The sequence below is a fragment of the Anolis sagrei genome, chromosome 4, assembly GCF_037176765.1.
Source record: "Anolis sagrei isolate rAnoSag1 chromosome 4, rAnoSag1.mat, whole genome shotgun sequence".
Lineage (NCBI taxonomy): Eukaryota > Metazoa > Chordata > Lepidosauria > Squamata > Dactyloidae > Anolis > Anolis sagrei.
Genome location: NC_090024.1, coordinates 203,331,357 through 203,348,909, shown reverse-complemented (window position 1 = coordinate 203,348,909; position 17,553 = coordinate 203,331,357). Strand labels below are relative to the sequence as shown.

The 17,553-nt window shown below is 39.8% G+C and overlaps 1 protein-coding gene across 6 annotated transcripts in view; it reads left to right on the top strand.

Annotated features, from left to right (window-relative positions):
* Positions 1–3,356: 3,356 nt before the first annotated feature.
* CSDE1 (cold shock domain containing E1) overlaps positions 3,357–17,553 on the top strand; it is a 30,514-nt gene continuing 16,317 nt past the window's right edge. The window contains exons 1-9 of one of the 6 annotated variants that reach the window (XM_060772566.2): positions 3,357–3,465; positions 8,712–9,102; positions 9,734–9,893; positions 11,953–12,102; positions 13,804–14,002; positions 14,888–14,997; positions 15,355–15,447; positions 15,877–15,974; positions 16,411–16,492. In XM_060772566.2, coding sequence (XP_060628549.1) covers positions 9,768–9,893; positions 11,953–12,102; positions 13,804–14,002; positions 14,888–14,997; positions 15,355–15,447; positions 15,877–15,974; positions 16,411–16,492 — 858 coding nt within the window. In that variant the 5' untranslated portion in view covers positions 3,357–3,465; positions 8,712–9,102; positions 9,734–9,767. The remainder of the gene's footprint in view (positions 3,466–8,711; positions 9,103–9,733; positions 9,894–11,952; positions 12,103–13,803; positions 14,003–14,887; positions 14,998–15,354; positions 15,448–15,876; positions 15,975–16,410; positions 16,493–17,553) is intronic. The other 5 variants (XM_060772572.2, XM_060772569.2, XM_060772570.2 and 2 more) reach the window with 5 other exon arrangements.

Below are 17,553 nucleotides of genomic sequence, written 5' to 3'. Positions count from 1 at the left end.
CCAGCAATACATGGAGCGAGAGTTGCCAGATGTTCAAGCTGGGTTTAGAAAAGGCAGAGGAACGAGAGACCAAATTGCCAATATCCGCTGGATAATGGAGAAAGGCAGGGAGTTTCAGAAAAACATCTACTTCTGCTTCATTGACTATTCTAAAGCCTTTGACTGTGTGGATCATAATACATTGTGGCAAGTTCTTAGTGGGATGGGCATCCCAAGCCACCTTGTCTCTCTCCTGAGGAATCTGTACAAGGACCAAGTAGCAACAGTAAGAACTGACCATGGAACAACAGACTGGTTCAAGATTGGGAAAGGCGTACGGCAAGGCTGCATCCTCTCACCCAACCTTTTTAACTTGTATGCAGAACACATCATGCGATGTGCGGGGCTGGATGAATGCAAAGCTGGGGTGAAAATTGCTGGAAGAAACATTAACAACCTCAGATATGCAGATGACACTACTCTGATGGCCGAAAGCGAGGAGGAGCTGAGGAGCCTTCTAATCAAGGTGAAAGAAGAAAGCACAAAAGCCGGGTTGCAGCTAAACGTCAAAAAAACCAAGATTATGGCAACAAGAATGATTGACAACTGGAAAATAGAGGGAGAAACCGTGGAGGCTGTGGCAGACTTTGTATTTCTAGGTGCAAAGATTACTGCAGATGCAGACTGTGGCCAGGAAATCAGAAGACGCTTACTTCTTGGGAGGAGAGCAATGTCCAATCTCGATAAAATAGTAAAGAGTAGAGACATCACACTGGCAACAAAGATCCGCCTAGTCAAAGCCATGGTATTCCCTGTAGTCACCTACGGATGTGAGAGCTGGACCTTAGGGAAGGCTGAGCGAAGGAAGATCGATGCTTTTGAACTGTGGTGCTGGAGGAAAGTTCTGAGAGTGCCTTGGACTGCGAGAAGATCCAACCAGTCCATCCTCCAGGAAATAAAGCCCGACTGCTCACTGGAGGGAAAGATACTAGAGACAAAGTTGAAGTACTTTGGTCACATCATGAGGAGACAGGAAAGCCTAGAGAAGACAATTATGCTGGGGAAAGTGGAAGGCAAAAGGAAGAGGGGCCGACCAAGGGCAAGATGGATGGATGGCATCCTTGAAGTGACTGGACTGACCTTGAGGGAGCTGGGGGTGGTGACGGCCGACAGGGAGCTCTGGCGTGGGCTGGTCCATGAGGTCACGAAGAGTCGGAGACGACTGAACGAATGAACAACATGCATAATTACAATTTGCCAGGTAGCCTGGTATTAGGCCCATGTTGCAGTCTGGAGGAAGCAGATTAAAAGACAACAGTTTACCTAAGGTTAATTCATGTCTGGAGTAAGATTTGGGCTTGTTTGTTACTAGATGCAGCTCTATATGTTATGCAGCCACAATTCTTAGAGCATTGAGATGGCCTTCATATAGCTGAGATGGGGCAGGCTTTGAATATATATATTTGGTCATATATATTTGAACATATAGTTGGCCAGACCTCACCTGAAATAACACTGTTAATTCAAGTAGGATATTGACAAGCTGGAACATGTTCAGAGAAGGCAACCAAAATAATCAAAATTTGGAAGCCAAGCCCTGTGAGTGGCCAAGGGAGCTGGGTGAAAGGAGAAAGGAAGCTTGGAGAAAGGAAGGCTAAAAGGGGACATGGTCACCATGTTTCAATATTTCAAATGATTTCATAAGGAAGAGGGAGAAGGTTTGTTTTCTGCTACTTTGGAGGTGCTACATGGAGCAATGGATTCAAATTACAGGAAAAGAGATTCCACCTAAATCTTAGGAAGATTATAATGTATTTTTATTTTTTGGCTTTTAAGTCTCTTCCGCTATGTTTTCCAGTGTTTTTATGAGTGACGGTCACTTGTTGGGTGTGATAGGTGTATTGTGTCCAAATTTGGTGTCAATTCACCCAGTGGTTTTTGAGTTATCTTAATCCCAAAAACAAACATTAAATTTTTATTTATGTAGATCTTGATATTAGAGGTTTTTTGAGAGACTCCCTCCTGGGCACACAGAAGACTGGGCGACTTGGAAGGCGCTGAACAGACTGCGCTCTGGCACCATGAGATGCAGAGCCAACCTTAAGAAACGGGGCAAAAAAAGGGGAATCCACGACATGCGAGTGTGGAGAAGAGCAAACCAGTGACCACCTGCTGCAATGCAACCTGAGCCCTGCCACATGCACAATGGAGGATCTTCTTGTGGCAACACCAGAGGCACCCCAAGTGGCCAGATACTGGTCAAAGGACATTTAATAAACTACCAAGCTTGCAAATTTTGTATTATGTCTGTTTGTTTGCTTTGTTCTGTTAGAAATGTAATATGTAATATAATTGACTGGCTGCCCTAACACGAAATAAATACAGTACCCTAAACACGGCTGATCTCGGATTGACAGCCACAGCTTGAGGTTCAAACCATTATATCACATTTCATGATTTCCTTCCCTCTCATTTTCCTATCTACCTTTCTTTCTCCCCTTCCTCTGTTTTGGAGAGAGCATTTCCTCCCTTATTTTTTTTTTGGGGGGGGGGGGGGGGAGGGGAATAGAGAAAGGAAAGGAGATTTAAGAAGCAAGAGAGCAATGGAGAGGATTCCTACCAAGCTTGCACATTTTGTGTTTTGTCTGTTTGTTTGTTTTGTTCTGTTAGAAATGTAATACAACTGTCTGGTTGCCCCTGACACAATAAATAAATAAATGAATAAAAAAGTGCTTGACATTTGGAAGTTGTAGTTCCTGGGATTTATAGTTCACCTACAATCAAAGAACATACTGAATTCCACCAGCGATGGAATTGAACCAAACTTGGCACACAGAACTCCCATGACCAACAGAAAATACTTAACGGATTTGGTAGACATTGGTCTTGAGTTTTGGAGTTGTAGTTCACCTACATCCAGAGAGCACTGTGGACTCAAACAATGCACCAGACTTGACACAAATACTAAATATGCCCAAATGAGAACCCTGGTGGAGTTTGGGGGGAAATGGACCTTGACATTTGGGAGTTGTAGTTGCTGCGATTTATAGTTCACCTACAATCGAAGAGCATTCTTTGGGCCAAACTTCCCACAGAGAATCCCCACGACCAATAGAAAATACTGTGTTTTCTGATGCCCCCCCCCCCCCCCCCGTCCCGACTCCCAGGTTGAGAAACGCTGTTATATGGCATCGGCTCAAGAGGCACAACTCATGTCACGTTCCCTGGCACCTCTCCCTCCCGCCTTTCTGGCCCAATCTGCGTGCGCATGCGCCTTGCCTTCTTACTCGACCGAAGCCTCACCGCGCCTTGCCCTCCTCTTAATCGCCCCGCTCTTCCGCGCATGCGCCCACCCGCCCTTCTTTCTCTCTCTCTCTCCCCCTCCCTCCCCGGCCCCGCGAGTCTCGCGAGAAGCCGGGATTTATTCCTACGTGCTGTGCCGTGCTGCTCATGGCGGCGCTGGAGCGGGGGCGCTGAGCTGTTGGGGTAAGCGGGGCTCCTCGAGGGCGGGGGGCGCCTTCCCTGGCTTCGGGGGGAGGCCGGAAAGGGCGGGGGAGCTGGGTAGGCCTCCTGTCACGGCGGTCCCGGGCGCCAACGGTCCGGAGGGGCTGCTCCCCCTCCCCTTCCCCTCCCGCCGTGCGTGCGCGCTCGCTTCCCTTTTGCCCCGAGAAGGAGGGAGAGAGGAGGAGAGGGAGGCCGCGGCGGGCTGGGAGTGCTGCCTCTTTCCCCTTCGCCTCAGCCGGGGAGAGAAAGCGCTCGCAGTGGGCCCGAGCCTTGGCAGCACTACACTTCCCGGCGTGCACTGCGGGTCTTTGCCCATTGCTCTCTCCCTCCCCTCCCGCGGGGGCCGATGGGGGATGGAGTTTGGCGGCGCCGTGGTGTTGAAAGCGGCGGCGGAGTGTGCCTGCCAGGGGCCTCGCCGCTTGGCCTGCTGGGGGATGGAGTTCCGGCTCCCGCCGCCTCTCGGTGCGGAGAGAGGGGTGCGAACTCTCTCTCCCGGCATGCAGCGGGCCAATGCAGGGAGGGGAAGAGCAGGTCAATCTTCCTTTGTGTGAGGGGGAGCGGGCGCCATTTTCCTTTTTTTTTACTCACTCCCCCCAATCTTGGCCAGAGAGGGACACGCCCCAGGCCCTTGTGAGGGAGAACCGGAACGCCTTCGCCTGCAAGCCCCTCACACGGCGTCCGGAGGCCGGCGTTGTGGCGTCCCTGCGCGCCGAGCCCGGGCTTCGGCGTCCCTTTCCCTCCGATGCGGACCCCCACCCTGATTTCCCCTCAGCAGGAGCAGGAGCCACCATCTTGCTGCCCAAGGACCATGTGCCTCGGCGCTTGACAGTGTGATGCTGCATTTTGCGGGGCGAAATGGCCACTCCAGGCCTAACGAGTAGAGACGGAGACAGGGCCACTCTGGTCACTGGAAACCTTTAGATTTAACCTCCAGAGAAGCCGGCGGTAGCCCTTTCAAATCGCAGAAGGCTTTCTTGAGACTGGTGACAAGTAAAACAATGTAAATTAAACAGGATTGTCATATTTTTATGCATACTGCAGGCATGGGCCAACTTGGGCTACCAATATTAAAAAAAAACCTCTAAAATTACAACAACAAAACAATAGAGAGGAAACAAAAAAGGACATCTAATCACCTCTCGACAAAAGATTGCCCCAGGCACTACCAGGCCATCAAATGCTAATCAAGGTGGTCAGTTGAAACATTCACACCTAGCTCCAACAGACAAGAGTTCTTTGTCCCACCCTAGTCATTCCACAGATATATAAACCCATTTTCCTAGCTCCAACAGACCTCACTACCTCTGAGGATGCTTGCCATAGATGCAGGCGAAACGTCAGGAGAGAATGCCTCTAGAACATAGTCACATAGCCCGAAAAAACCTACAACAACCCAACTTGGACTTTCCCTCCAGAGGTTTCTCATTACATTTGTGTGACATACTAACATGTCGCAACAGAGTTTTGATATCCCTGCTGTATAGGCTACTATAAATTAAAAACAAAAGTAAAATGAAGGCTTTGCTACATATTGAAACCCATATGAAACTTTTGCCCCACTCTGTAGAGCAGGCATGGGCCAACTTGGGCTTTCCCTCCAGGTGTTTTGGACGTCAACTCCCAACATTCCTAACAGCCTTAGGCCTTTTTCTCTCCCCCAGCCACTTAAGCTTAAGGAAGGGGCCTGAGGCTGTTAGGAATTGTGGGAGTTGAAGTCCAAAACACCTGGAGGGAAGGCCCAAGTTGGCACATGCCTGCACTATTGAACGTGCCAAAAGTTACATGTGGGTTTCAATATGTAGCAATGCCTTCATTTTTGTTTTATTTTTAATTTATAATACCATATACAGCAGAGATATCAAAACTGTCTGTTGCGACATGTTAGTATGTCACATGAATGTAATGAGAAACCTCTGGAGTCTATGTGAAATAAGCAATAAATCATATATATTTTAGAAATACAAATTAAAGATATGTCCCCATAACGGTTCGTTATTCCAGTTTTTGTGTGTCTTTATATTTCTTGGGGCCCTTCCAGACAGGCCCAATATTCCAGAATCACATCCCAGATTTTTTGCTTTCTAGATTATATGAGTCTGCACTGTCAGATAATCTGGTATAAACAGAAAACTTAGGATCAGATCCTGGAAGGGCCCTTGGTTTTACATCTGGTTTGCTAGTAAAACTGAATTATTGTGTTGCAAAATGATGCATGTTTGGAACATGTATCACAAATATTAAATGTTTGGAAAGCTCTGATACATATAGGAAATAAATTACATTGTGTGAAAAATTCTCTTAAAAACATTTTCATAAAGTAAACATCAGATACCTTTGTGACCTTTGACCCACCTTGTACAACTATTTGGATACAGTATGCTCCTTAAAATACTAAAATATATATTTTAAACCATTGGTTGATGAGCCTTGTATTTGTCTGGTTTGACCCATGCCCATTTGTAATTAATTTGCTTGTTTGGTCTAGAATGGCAAAGAAGTCTACTTCTGTCTTTTACTAAACCATTATTCTTGTTTGAATTAAACCCCTGTTTTATAACTTATACTGGAACTTCGACTGAATTCAGTTGTTCTAAATTTTGTCCATTATTAGAATATTTTAGTGTGATCTTTTGAGAAACTATTCAGAGAAATTTCCAGTTCAGAGAAGTTGGACTTACAAAAAAATAAATACCAAATTATTTTTATTACCAGCTCCACTTTTGTTATGTATTGTTATCTCTGGCTATTAATTCCCTATATCTCCTGATAGTAATTACCTATGTCATTCAGCTAATTTTAGGGTGCTAGCCTATATTCAAATTAATTTGGATAAAAACCTTTAGTAGGTGTCTATATAAATACCATGCTATTGTTCATGGATCGTGTCAATGCCTCCGTTCTTTATGTAGCTACCATTTATTAAACCAGATTTTCAGACATAAACAAAAATTGTGAGACATGAAGCAGAACAAACTAAAAAACACTACTAAGTCATTAGGGGAAAATTACAACTGAACATTCTCCTTACTGTGTTTGACTTGAGCTAATCCTTTGTGAATCCATGTGTTGAGACTGCTGCATTGAAAGCTCAGCAGCTGCACTGGGTGTTTACTGTTGGGAGGAGTATTTATAGCAGCTGAGATGAAAAGTAAAGAATTTAGACCACAGGCGTACACAGTACTGATTTTATTGAAAATATGCCTAAGGCTCTTTCACAACCACATGATTCTACCATCTTATATAGGAAATGTGTGCATATAAACTGATTTATGCTGTCACAGTGCTCAGCATTTCTTGAACTATATTTGTATGCCTCTGTTTCCAAGCATATATGCATATTTAATGAAATGGCCACTAGTTCCAAGCAATCCACATGTTTTGAGTAAATTGAGTTGTGTATGTTTGATTAATTTCATAATTAAAATCTGATCAGTTTTCTTACAGAAATGCTTAAAACAGTCTCTTATTGTAGATTCCTACCCATCATAATCTTATTGGCTTGTTTTGATGTCAAAAACATTCAATTTTTAAAAACGAAATTGCTTGTGCTTTTCTTATGGGTTTTAACTATGCCACTAGTACTAAGTGGTACAGGAAAACACTTTTTAGTGAGAGATGTCATTCCCTAAAGTATAAAATAGGCTAAGGAAAATAAAATAAATATGGAAACAAATGTTTAAAAAACTAGAATACAGTGCTGTTCTCCCTCCCTAGTGTTCTGTAGCTTTTGATTCTGGGTGTACCTATTTCCGTAACAGATCCATAAGTAACTCCTTCCTTTATGGCAAATGCCTCAGCTGTTGCTCAACATCATCCATTCTGCATTCCATGACCAGTGAAAGTTGGGTGTTGGGAAAATTCCATCTGGAGTCAGGTTCATCTGTTCTTCACTACATCTTGAGCATCAGATACAGGAAGGAAACAGGCACCCCCTTGCTCCTAAGAGGAGGCCTGAATGAAATGCTATTGAAGCAATACCCAAAGGAGGACTACACACTTTCCAGGTTTTAAGGGGAGGGACGAGTTCCTTGCGCCTTGCAAAACCACATTTTATATTGCTCCCTGGCCCTAAAAATTGTTTGGTGACCATCTCAGAAGCCTTCAAGGGATGTGAGCGGCCATTTCAGACTACTATCTCTGGCTTGTTTCAGGCCAATGGAAATCTTTTTTAAAAAACTAAGAAAGCATGTATAATTTTGAAAGAAGGCCCAAGGCAAGCCCATTGGAGGTCATAAGGGCTATTTAAATGCTTTGGAGTCTTCTGGGAGCACAATTTTTCAGTTTTAGAATCCCCCAAAATAGGGCTATGGTCACAGTGACCTTGGACCCATATTTTGGCATGCAAATACCCTAAAGGAATGTTAGTAGCATATGGAAGATACTGTTCATTTTTGATGCACAGGATTTGGACACAAGTTTAAATATACAAGTTAAGGGTAACAGTAAATCTTTTTGGTGCATTTACCTGAAATGGTAGAATTGGAAACAATTGATATACTTACATATTTACACTCCTAAAATATTGGCTCTGAACATTACTTTTGACCCATTGGAACTTCGGGGATTGACTTGGAGAAGCCACTTATATCCAGTTTTGCCGCCTTCTGTATAATTATGCTTTTTATGCATGTTTTGTAATTGGCTTGGCGTATTGCTGTTTGTCAACTATTACATTATAGCTTGTCAATATTAGCACAGTAATGTGTAATTATAGAGAAACTCACTGTGGATAGGAATAGGTGCTTAAGATTTTGTGTATGGTTGTTCTAGTCCATGTAAAGGTGTCTTGAATCTGTAGCACAGGTTTAAATATCAGTTTGACACATGTACATGAGCCAATCTATACTTAAAATTATTGATCGTCACTAAGATGTCTTGATTGTCATTTTAAAATTAGAATTGATTTTTTGTAACTTTTTTGCTTTGTGTGGTCACTAGGCTTTATATATTTCAGTATTCTAATTACATTTCATAGAATCATAGAATAATAGAGTTGGAAGAGACTATGCAGGCCATCTAGTCCAACCCCCTGCCTGCAATGAAAGGACCATTTGCATCAAATGAAATTGTTTGTTGAACAGCTGAAAGCTTTTAAAAATCATTACTAAGATCTTGAGTACTTGTGAAAAGCTTTTTTGTTATGAGGAGCAATCACATTTGTAAAGTGCACAGACTACATAAAACTTCTAGCATAACAGACTTGTTCTTTGTTTGTTTTTTTTCTCCAGTATGAAGTGTAACAGAACAGAATTTACCACCTGAAACTGCTGCTTCAAGTTCAGATCAGGAAAGGAACATACCACATCGTAACTACAAAATAAGACCAAAGAAGAGTAAACTTTACACTGAAGACACAACACTTGATCTGAAACAAGAAGTTTGTGCCTACTCAACAGCTTCAAAAGAGCACGTCCCAACGCTGCTAGTAGTCTTTGTTTTCTTCCGTGTTGTGCTGAAACAATCCAGTACAGCACGAGTTATTCTTTATTAGCTTGATAGATCACTTGTCTCTTGCTATCTCTTTTTTTAACAATAGCAATCTTCAAACTTTGGAACGTGTGCTGAAACGAAGAATCGGCGAATACTACTGAAAGTGCAATATTAGAATATCACTGCGAGGTTGGTGCATGTACTCAATTATACAGTAATAGATACCACATACTGCTTTTCTTTAAATTCCACATATTGCTTTTCTTTAAATCTCTGCCTATATTGGTCAGACTATCAAAGCAGAGCTAGTATCAGGCTATGGCACTTATTCTTAAATGATTCATATTCTTTAGTATTGCTATTCTATTATATTTGCTGATCTAACCATTGAATGCAGTCTTAGAAGTGTAGTTATTTCATTAAACCTTCTGCTGCTATTTTCCAGCTTCTCACTTTTGAAATCAGTTTACTCTAATGCTATAAATCTGGATCTCAACTTTCTCCATATCCTTCTCCCAGTTACTGGTATCGGTCAGTGAGTCTCCATTTCATAAGCTGATAGGTTTAAATGTAATTATCAACTATAAGGATAGCTGAATTAATAGTTACCATGAGTTCAGTTAGCAGTCACCTTCTGCTTTCCATTTCAGAACCCCTGTGAAATAAAATAAATATATTAAATGCTTCCTTAACTAGCACACTAATCCCCTTTTGTCTAATATGTTAGGAGGCTGCCAGAATGGTACCTTTTTTTATGGACACTGGATAAGTGGCAGATATACATTGACAAGGTTGTCTTGTTTGATTTTGTTATATGCAGCATTATAAAATTAAGTTGAAACAGGCGTAAAAATATGGCAAGCACCTGGAAAGAATTTGTTGAATTTTCCATGCCGTCTTCTCCCCCTACTGCATACGTTAGTGCCAACCTGGGCAATGCATCTCCAGTCGGACTGAATTTATCACCTTATGGCCAATCAGTAAGTTCTTTTGCCATACTAGCAATATTCTTAAGGGTAAAGCCAAACTAGCTCAGATGGTATGATGCAGCAACCTCCTTGGAGCAAGAAAAGTGTGGCCAATTTGTAGAGTTCTAGAAAAAATAAATACCCACTCATTTTGGGACCTCCATGGCATGCTGTAGTCTTGCCAGAGTACAGTGGGCAGACTAAAATATTCTTAAGATGACAGTTTCAGTTTGAAATCATTTCACATTCACCCCTCATCCCCAATCATTCTTTCCATTGGTCATTGTACCAGGCCTTGCTCCTGTTCTAAGGAAATAAGTTACATCTCCAGCTGTTGAAAAATAAAACATACCCAGTTGGATTATTAAAAAAAAGAAATCTGTGGAAATGTCCAACAGATAAAAGTTTATATCTTCTCACTACTGAAAGAAGCAGATTCAAGTTTTGAGACTTGTGTTGAAAATACCCAGACTTGCCAAACATTCTTGTGTACAAAATATCCACCTCCAAATAGAGTACTCATGCATCCTCCAAGAAGCAAAATTGGCAAATGACTTCTTCAGTGTGCACCCTTTTTAGTTTAAGCCATTGTCTCTGAAATTAAAGACTACTTCGGTTCTCATGTTTGGTGTGCCTAAATGGAACAGAAGGTGCTGTCAAAAAACTTATTACTAAATAATGAAACAGAATAATTGCCCAACCATCAAAGCATATCTGTCCAATTTCTAAATTTTGCTTTCTAAAAATTATGAGAACTTTACATGTAGTCCAGGGAAAGTGCATAGGTTAGATTACTTCTGAAAGCCTGTGAAAAATCATGCACAGTTGATGGGCTAGATGAAGTTATTGCCTGACTCAGAATTGCAACCGTATATACCTACAACAAGGATAATTCCACTTTATAAGACTTCTTGCTCATTGCCCTGAAAATTGCTGAAAATATACTTTAGGTTTGGATTATTTTTTCCTACATGACAGCCCTTAAAATCTGAAACAGTCAGTCAGCAACTGCCTGAATATAATTATGGTGTGACATATTCAGTAGAGTGGAAGCCCATAAATGAGTGCTATAGCATTTTCACTGGAGTTCACCTCTGTGCAATATTTGCTTTCTATATATTCAATAACTCATGGGAGTCTTGCTGTTGATTTGTTACTGTGGTGATGCTACCTCAAGACCATATGCTAAAATATGCCTATCTGAAAATGACATGCTATACTATGTCCTCCAAATCACAGAAATACATCAAGTCTTAGTGTTGAGAAAGAGATTAGTAAACCCGAGATTTAACTTGCAGACTCACTATATTTTCTGGAGGCTTTGCTGGCACATATCAGAAGTATAAATATGTCAGCTTTTTACTCAAAGGCTGAAAGACAAGTTATAAAACATAACCTATGTAACAAGAAGCAGTATTTTGTCTTGTTAAAGTACTAGTGCTATGCAAATCTGGAGTTCTTCTGTCCCTTTAAAATGGAAAAAAGAGAAGTAATTGTTTCATGAGCATATTCTTTGCAGCAGTGCAAGAGCATAAATAAAATAACAGTTGTTTATTTATTTGGGACATTTTTATATCACCTTTCTCCAAGAACTCAAGGCAGTTTACAACCATAACAATATAAAAAACCCATTAAAATGATCCCAAATCGGTCCATATTGAATGTAAAATTATCAAAATTAATTAAGCATTCTAAAATACCCAGGGAGGTTAAATGTGATTATAAAGTGCATGTCGTAGGTTTCTGTCACCATTAGTTAAAAGCTATTCCAGTCCATTTTATACTTTTTTCTTCCAATGACACTTCTCCCCTGTGATTACATTTGCACAAGAACTAGTCAGGCTCCACTAGTATTCAGAACATTGTTAGAGAGAAATGCTTAATTTAGGAGTAGTGCTTGCTTATACCATTTGAAACGTAATCCTATTTTAAAAATTAAGAAAAAGAAGATTGGGTCAACTGCTTTTGACTTCAGCTAAATCTCTTGAGACATGGAATTTAATAGTTACTTGAGTGTATTTAAAGATGTGCTAATGATTGACTAGTTATACTGTGTACTATGTTATCACAGCTGTATGAGATGGAGAACCATTATACTGTGTCATCAGATCCTCTCCCCCCTCCTGCAGCTCCCCCTCCTTCTCATCCTTTACCTTTCTCTTCATCTTCTACTTCATCCGGTTCTAAAAAACAGAAGAGGACCCCTCTTTATCAAAGATCTGTAAGTCAGGGCAGCACTTGACACACTTGTCATCTTAGCATGGGGGTCCTTAGAGTAAATTAACTCTTTTCTGTGTATGTTCTCACTCCTAACTCACTGGTATTAAATCTCAACAGGTTAAAGAATAAAATTCTTCCTGAACCAGCTGGGAATCTTGCTGAGTTCTTTAATTGTGCTTTCCTGTATCTGTTTCAGAAACTTGGTGAAAGTCTGATTCTGTGTGTATGTTATGTGTGTTACAAATTTTCAATTTCATATTTTTCATTCTGAGATGTTGGCTGAATTTATAGTTGCCTGCTACTTGCGACCAAGCTCACCTGTTTATTCTTTCATCTACATAGCCATGATAATGTTGATTTAAAATTCTACTTTTAATAGGAAACAACTTGTAACAAGCAAGCGTAAAAAGTTGCAAGCTCCATTACCAAATGCATTATTTTCTTTGTAGCGAATTGTTGCATTTTATGTTACTATGTTATTATGAGTAGTGGTATGTTTGTGTTTGTGGTCTTTGTGTTTTGGGTGGAAAAGTTTGCTGGTAGAGAACTTTCTGTTCTTTGTTTTTTACAAGATGAGAAATACCTCAACCTGCCCCAAATATATTTTATTTTATAGCCCAACTTAGTGCCTTTATTTGTTATATTAAAAATAGTCAACGCATTAGTGTTTATTTCAGTCCGTTCCTATATATGCTTACTCAGAAACCCCATTGAGTTTAGTGGATTGATGCTTTAGCATCTTCAGAAGCTGCATGTGTACTTTGTAACAAGCAGTGTTTTTGAATAGTAGGTCAGAAGTTTATTCTGTTTGATGATCAGGTGTACACCACTGCCAGTGTGATCTGAGTAAGTGATGAAAGTCATAAAAAGCTTGGTGTTAAATGGTGATTATTCAAAGCTGCAGTTAGTTGGAACCTTTGCACACTAGCGATTGTTGAAGTTGCAGAAATTTTAATTTGCTTTCTTAAACAGATACACAGGAAACTGCAGGATGTGTAAAACATCATCTTGAAATGCATGATTTTGGTACTGCTTTGCCTTGAACTTTTTGACTTGCACGATACAGTACTGATTCTTGTAACAGTATATATAAAGTTGTAATACTAACTTCTCATCAGAATTAATCAAAGTAGTCAAATTAAGGGTTTATTAAATATGTTATCTGTTTTGATGAATGTTATAAGAATGTTACAGAGAACGTAATAGGCCAAGCTTAGTAGACCACGTTAATGAACTATTTATAAATTGAAAAAAAGATCGCTTATACTAAAAGGAGTATAGAATCAATGATGAAGCATTACAAAACATTAAAACACTAAGCTTAAAGACAGTAAAAACCATGGAAATTACTACAGAAATTACTTTGAGATTATATTTCTTAGCAATAATTTGGCTTTACTGTCTTGATGAGCCTCTGTTGACAGAGTCAGGTTTACACTAACATAATTTTGGGTACAGTATCAAATAATAATCTGCACCTAATTTGGAAGTACACCACTTTGTGTAGTTATAACAGGTTAGATATGGTATGGCACTAAGGGATGTCAACCAGTGAGTGTTGTGCAGAATACTTCAACTTCTAGAAGCTTGCTTGTATGGCTAGTAGGCTTGATTTAATATTTACACAGTGTTTTATTAAGCAAAATACCAAGGTGAGAGGCATTGATCTTGGAAGAGTTCACGAATTTCCTTTTGATTTCAGATGAGCTTTGATCCAAACCTTCTCCATAACAATGGACACAACGGGTACCCCAATGGTACTTCTGCAGGACTGCGTGAAACTGGGGTTATTGAAAAACTGCTGACCTCCTATGGATTCATTCAGTGTTCAGAACGCCAAGCTAGACTGTTCTTCCACTGTTCACAGTATAATGGCAACCTACAGGAGCTTAAAGTAGGAGGTAATTAATCAACTGGTGGAACACTCTGGCTTTGTAACTGAGGACTTTCTGTTGCATGATGAGGTTTAGCTACTTGTTGAGCTACTAACCGCTAAGGCAACAGCTTTGAAGAGTTGAGAAAAGTTAGATTTGTGGAAATAAGTTTAATTGGTAAGATTATCTTAAATTTTAATATGTCACATGAAGTATCTGGTAGAAAATGGGAATTCATAGTGTGTTTTGAGGAATTCTAAGTGTCCCTGAAGGCTTATCAGGGTCATTCGGAAAAGAAAAAAATGTTTGCTGCAAATCTTCCACAGCACAGTGATTATAAGAGGTTCTCTTTTGCATTGTCAGATGCATTGTTGAGGTTTGTTTTCTGACAATAGCAGAGTTTAATTCCACCTCATGTTCCTGCATGAGGTGACTATGATTAAATAAATCATGACCTCTTTATGTGTGGATTCAGTATCACAGATTCACTTACCCACACTCCCCAAAAATTCCCCACCCCTAGTATAGTCAAAATATATGGTTCAATATTATCCATGGGATCTTGGAAGATATCCCCCATGAACACAGGGGTTGTACTGTACATTTCTCATGTTTGATCTAGTGTGCAAGTTCCCCCCCTGAAAAGTGAATCCAAAAAAGTTTCCCTGAAGTTACAAAGTTTGAAAACTATTTAACAAAAGGATAGAATATGAATGTTGCCAGAAATGTTGATCTTGCCTGAGTTTATAAAGTGTCTCCAGTAGAATATATTCTTCTTTTAAATTGCTAATGTAAAGCTTTGTTGTCCATATGTGTTTATATTTTATTTATCATCAGAAATTACCTTGAGGAAGACTTTACCTTAAATTATGTTTTGTGTGCATTTTTAAAATTAACTAATTTGCTTTACAGATGATGTTGAATTTGAAGTATCTTCTGACCGGCGAACTGGAAAACCAATTGCTATTAAATTGGTGAAGATAAAAACAGAAACATTACCTGAAGAGCGAATAAATGGACAAGTTAGTGGCCGTGCTTAGTTTTAACTTGCATGCCATTTGCATCTGCTGTGGTCAAAGAGACAAGGGCAGAGTTGAGTGTAGCATGCCTCTCCTTAGTTGCATAGAAATATTTTTTTTCTCAAATTTCATTTTTCCCCCTTGGTTTTGACAAGCACGTAAAAAAAATAAGAGTTTTACCTAACAAAGAACAATTCTTACATTTGGCAGAAGAACTGTGAGACATAAGCTTTGCAGCATGGCATACTGTTGTGGGTTACTTGTAAAGTGCATCCCTTATATTATAGAAGATAACTTACAGTCTGATGCGTAATGCTGCCTCTGGAAATAATTAGCAATGGATTTTTTTTTGACTGGTAGGTTGTGTGTGCTGTTCCTCACAACTTAGAGAGTAAGTCTCCAGCTGCCCCGGGTCAGAGTCCAACAGGGAGTGTATGCTACGAACGTAATGGGGTAAAACTTACGTATTTACTTAAACTTTTTGACTGATCCTCCAATATGATTTAAACTAAAATGCTTGTCAGAGTAGACAGTTAAAGCTTGCTTTGAAAAGTTAAACATACATTGCTAAGAATATTAATCAACAAAAATAGAAACACATCTGACTTCATGTGTTGACTATAATTTTGAAATATTTTCACAATTTCATGTTTTAAAATGAAGCTAATTAAAATATTAAAGGAGAATTTTTAAGTCCTGATGTCTCTACTGTGACTTTTTTAGTTATGAAACTCTTAAGAATAACATAACAAATATTCTGGTCACTTCCCAAATTATAAATATCAGGATTTTTATCTAAAAAGGATATAATATGCCCATGCTGCAGTTTCTTGTCTTAAGATTGCCAGCAAAATATTTATACTACCAAATTGTAATTTACAGGAAGTGTTCTACTTAACTTATACCCCTGAAGATGTTGAAGGAAACGTTCAGCTGGAAACTGGAGATAAAATAAATTTTATTATTGATACAAATAAACAGTAAGTTGACACCTTACAATATGCTAAATTGATATTAACTGAAATACCAAAGCATTCCAGAAATTAACTGTTACTGTTTTGTGTTGAGCATTATTTAACAGACTCAGAAGTGTACTCTCAGTTCTCATTCTATTTCTAAAGATGCTGTACTTTAAAACAGCTCTTAAAATTGGTAAAGCACATTTGCTACAAGTGATCTTCTGCCTAGCTCTTTAATTGTCAGTAGGGTGGTTGGTTTTTGGGAAGGGGATGGGGGTGGAACTATAACATTTTTATATTAAAAGTAAACTAGTAGTCTTGTTTCCTTTGTAAAATTGACCATGTCACAAGAAAGGGGGGATTTAAGTGTTCTCTGTAAGTGGCTCTGTAATCTTCTGTTGTTGTCAGATACTGAATTTTTTCACCTTGATTCATCTTTGTCTGCTTTCCCCTCTAGTACTGGTGCTGTAAGTGCTCGTAACATTATGCTCTTGAAAAAGAAACAAGCTCGGTGTCAAGGAGTAGTTTGTGCCATGAAAGTAAGTAACAGTTCTCTTCTTTGCATTTCTTAAAATTAAGAACCATAACTTGTTATTTGTGCTATTCCTTCTTAAATTAGGATCAAATATCATATCCTGAGGCCAAGGTTGACCTTCTTGGGTTAAAATCTGGCCCACTGGGATTTCCCACTTAGCCCTGTGACACCGTTGGGGGTGTTTTCCCAGTGTTTGTAAAGTTTTTTTGTTTTATTTTTGCATTTACGTATGTCTTAATTTACTGCCTGTAAGACCTACAAGTGAAGTTACACTCTTGTTTATTACTGAAACTTCTCCATCTAGGGCAGGCCTGCGCAGCCAATGGCCCTCCAGGTGTTATGGATTTCAGCTCTCAGAATTTCTGACCATTGGAAAAGTTGGCCAGGGCTTCTGGGAGTTGACATCCCAAACACCTGGAGTGCCCCAGGTTGTGCAAGCCTGATCTAGGGGATTGGATTGGATGGCCTTTGTGATCTCTATTACCTCTGTTTCTGTGATCTTTGTTATAATGCAGGGGTGGGCAACCGGCAAGGTTAGGAAGGACACATTGCCTTGCAAGTGGGATTTTGAGCAGATTCCCAGTGAAAGGATACTTCACCATATTCTTAAATGTAAAATCATTATATGAGAGAATGTTATAATTTTTTTTACATATATAATGGCTTAAGAACTCAGAAAGATATTAAAATTGCCCCCATGACCTCTAGGGACTTTGGGAACATTTTAGTGAAAAAGACACACATCCCTCCAAAATATGGGTATCCCTAGTGTAGTCTTCAGTGGCCTCAAAATTATTTGGTAAGGTGCACATGACTGACAAGTTGCACTTTGCTTACCCTTCTTGGAAAGGAACAACACTACAGAGGAATGTAACAGATGGTATCAACTTGTTCTAGGTTCTGTTTGCTTCTGAGACTTATGAACCAGCTTAAAGGTTCTTCACAGTTAGCTCTATTGAACTTAGATGTTGCCTTGCAGAAGCCATGCATTGAATGTATTTCACATATGTCTCATACTTTCTCTGTCTCATACACATGTTCCATGCGTTTATGTGTCTTTGGGTT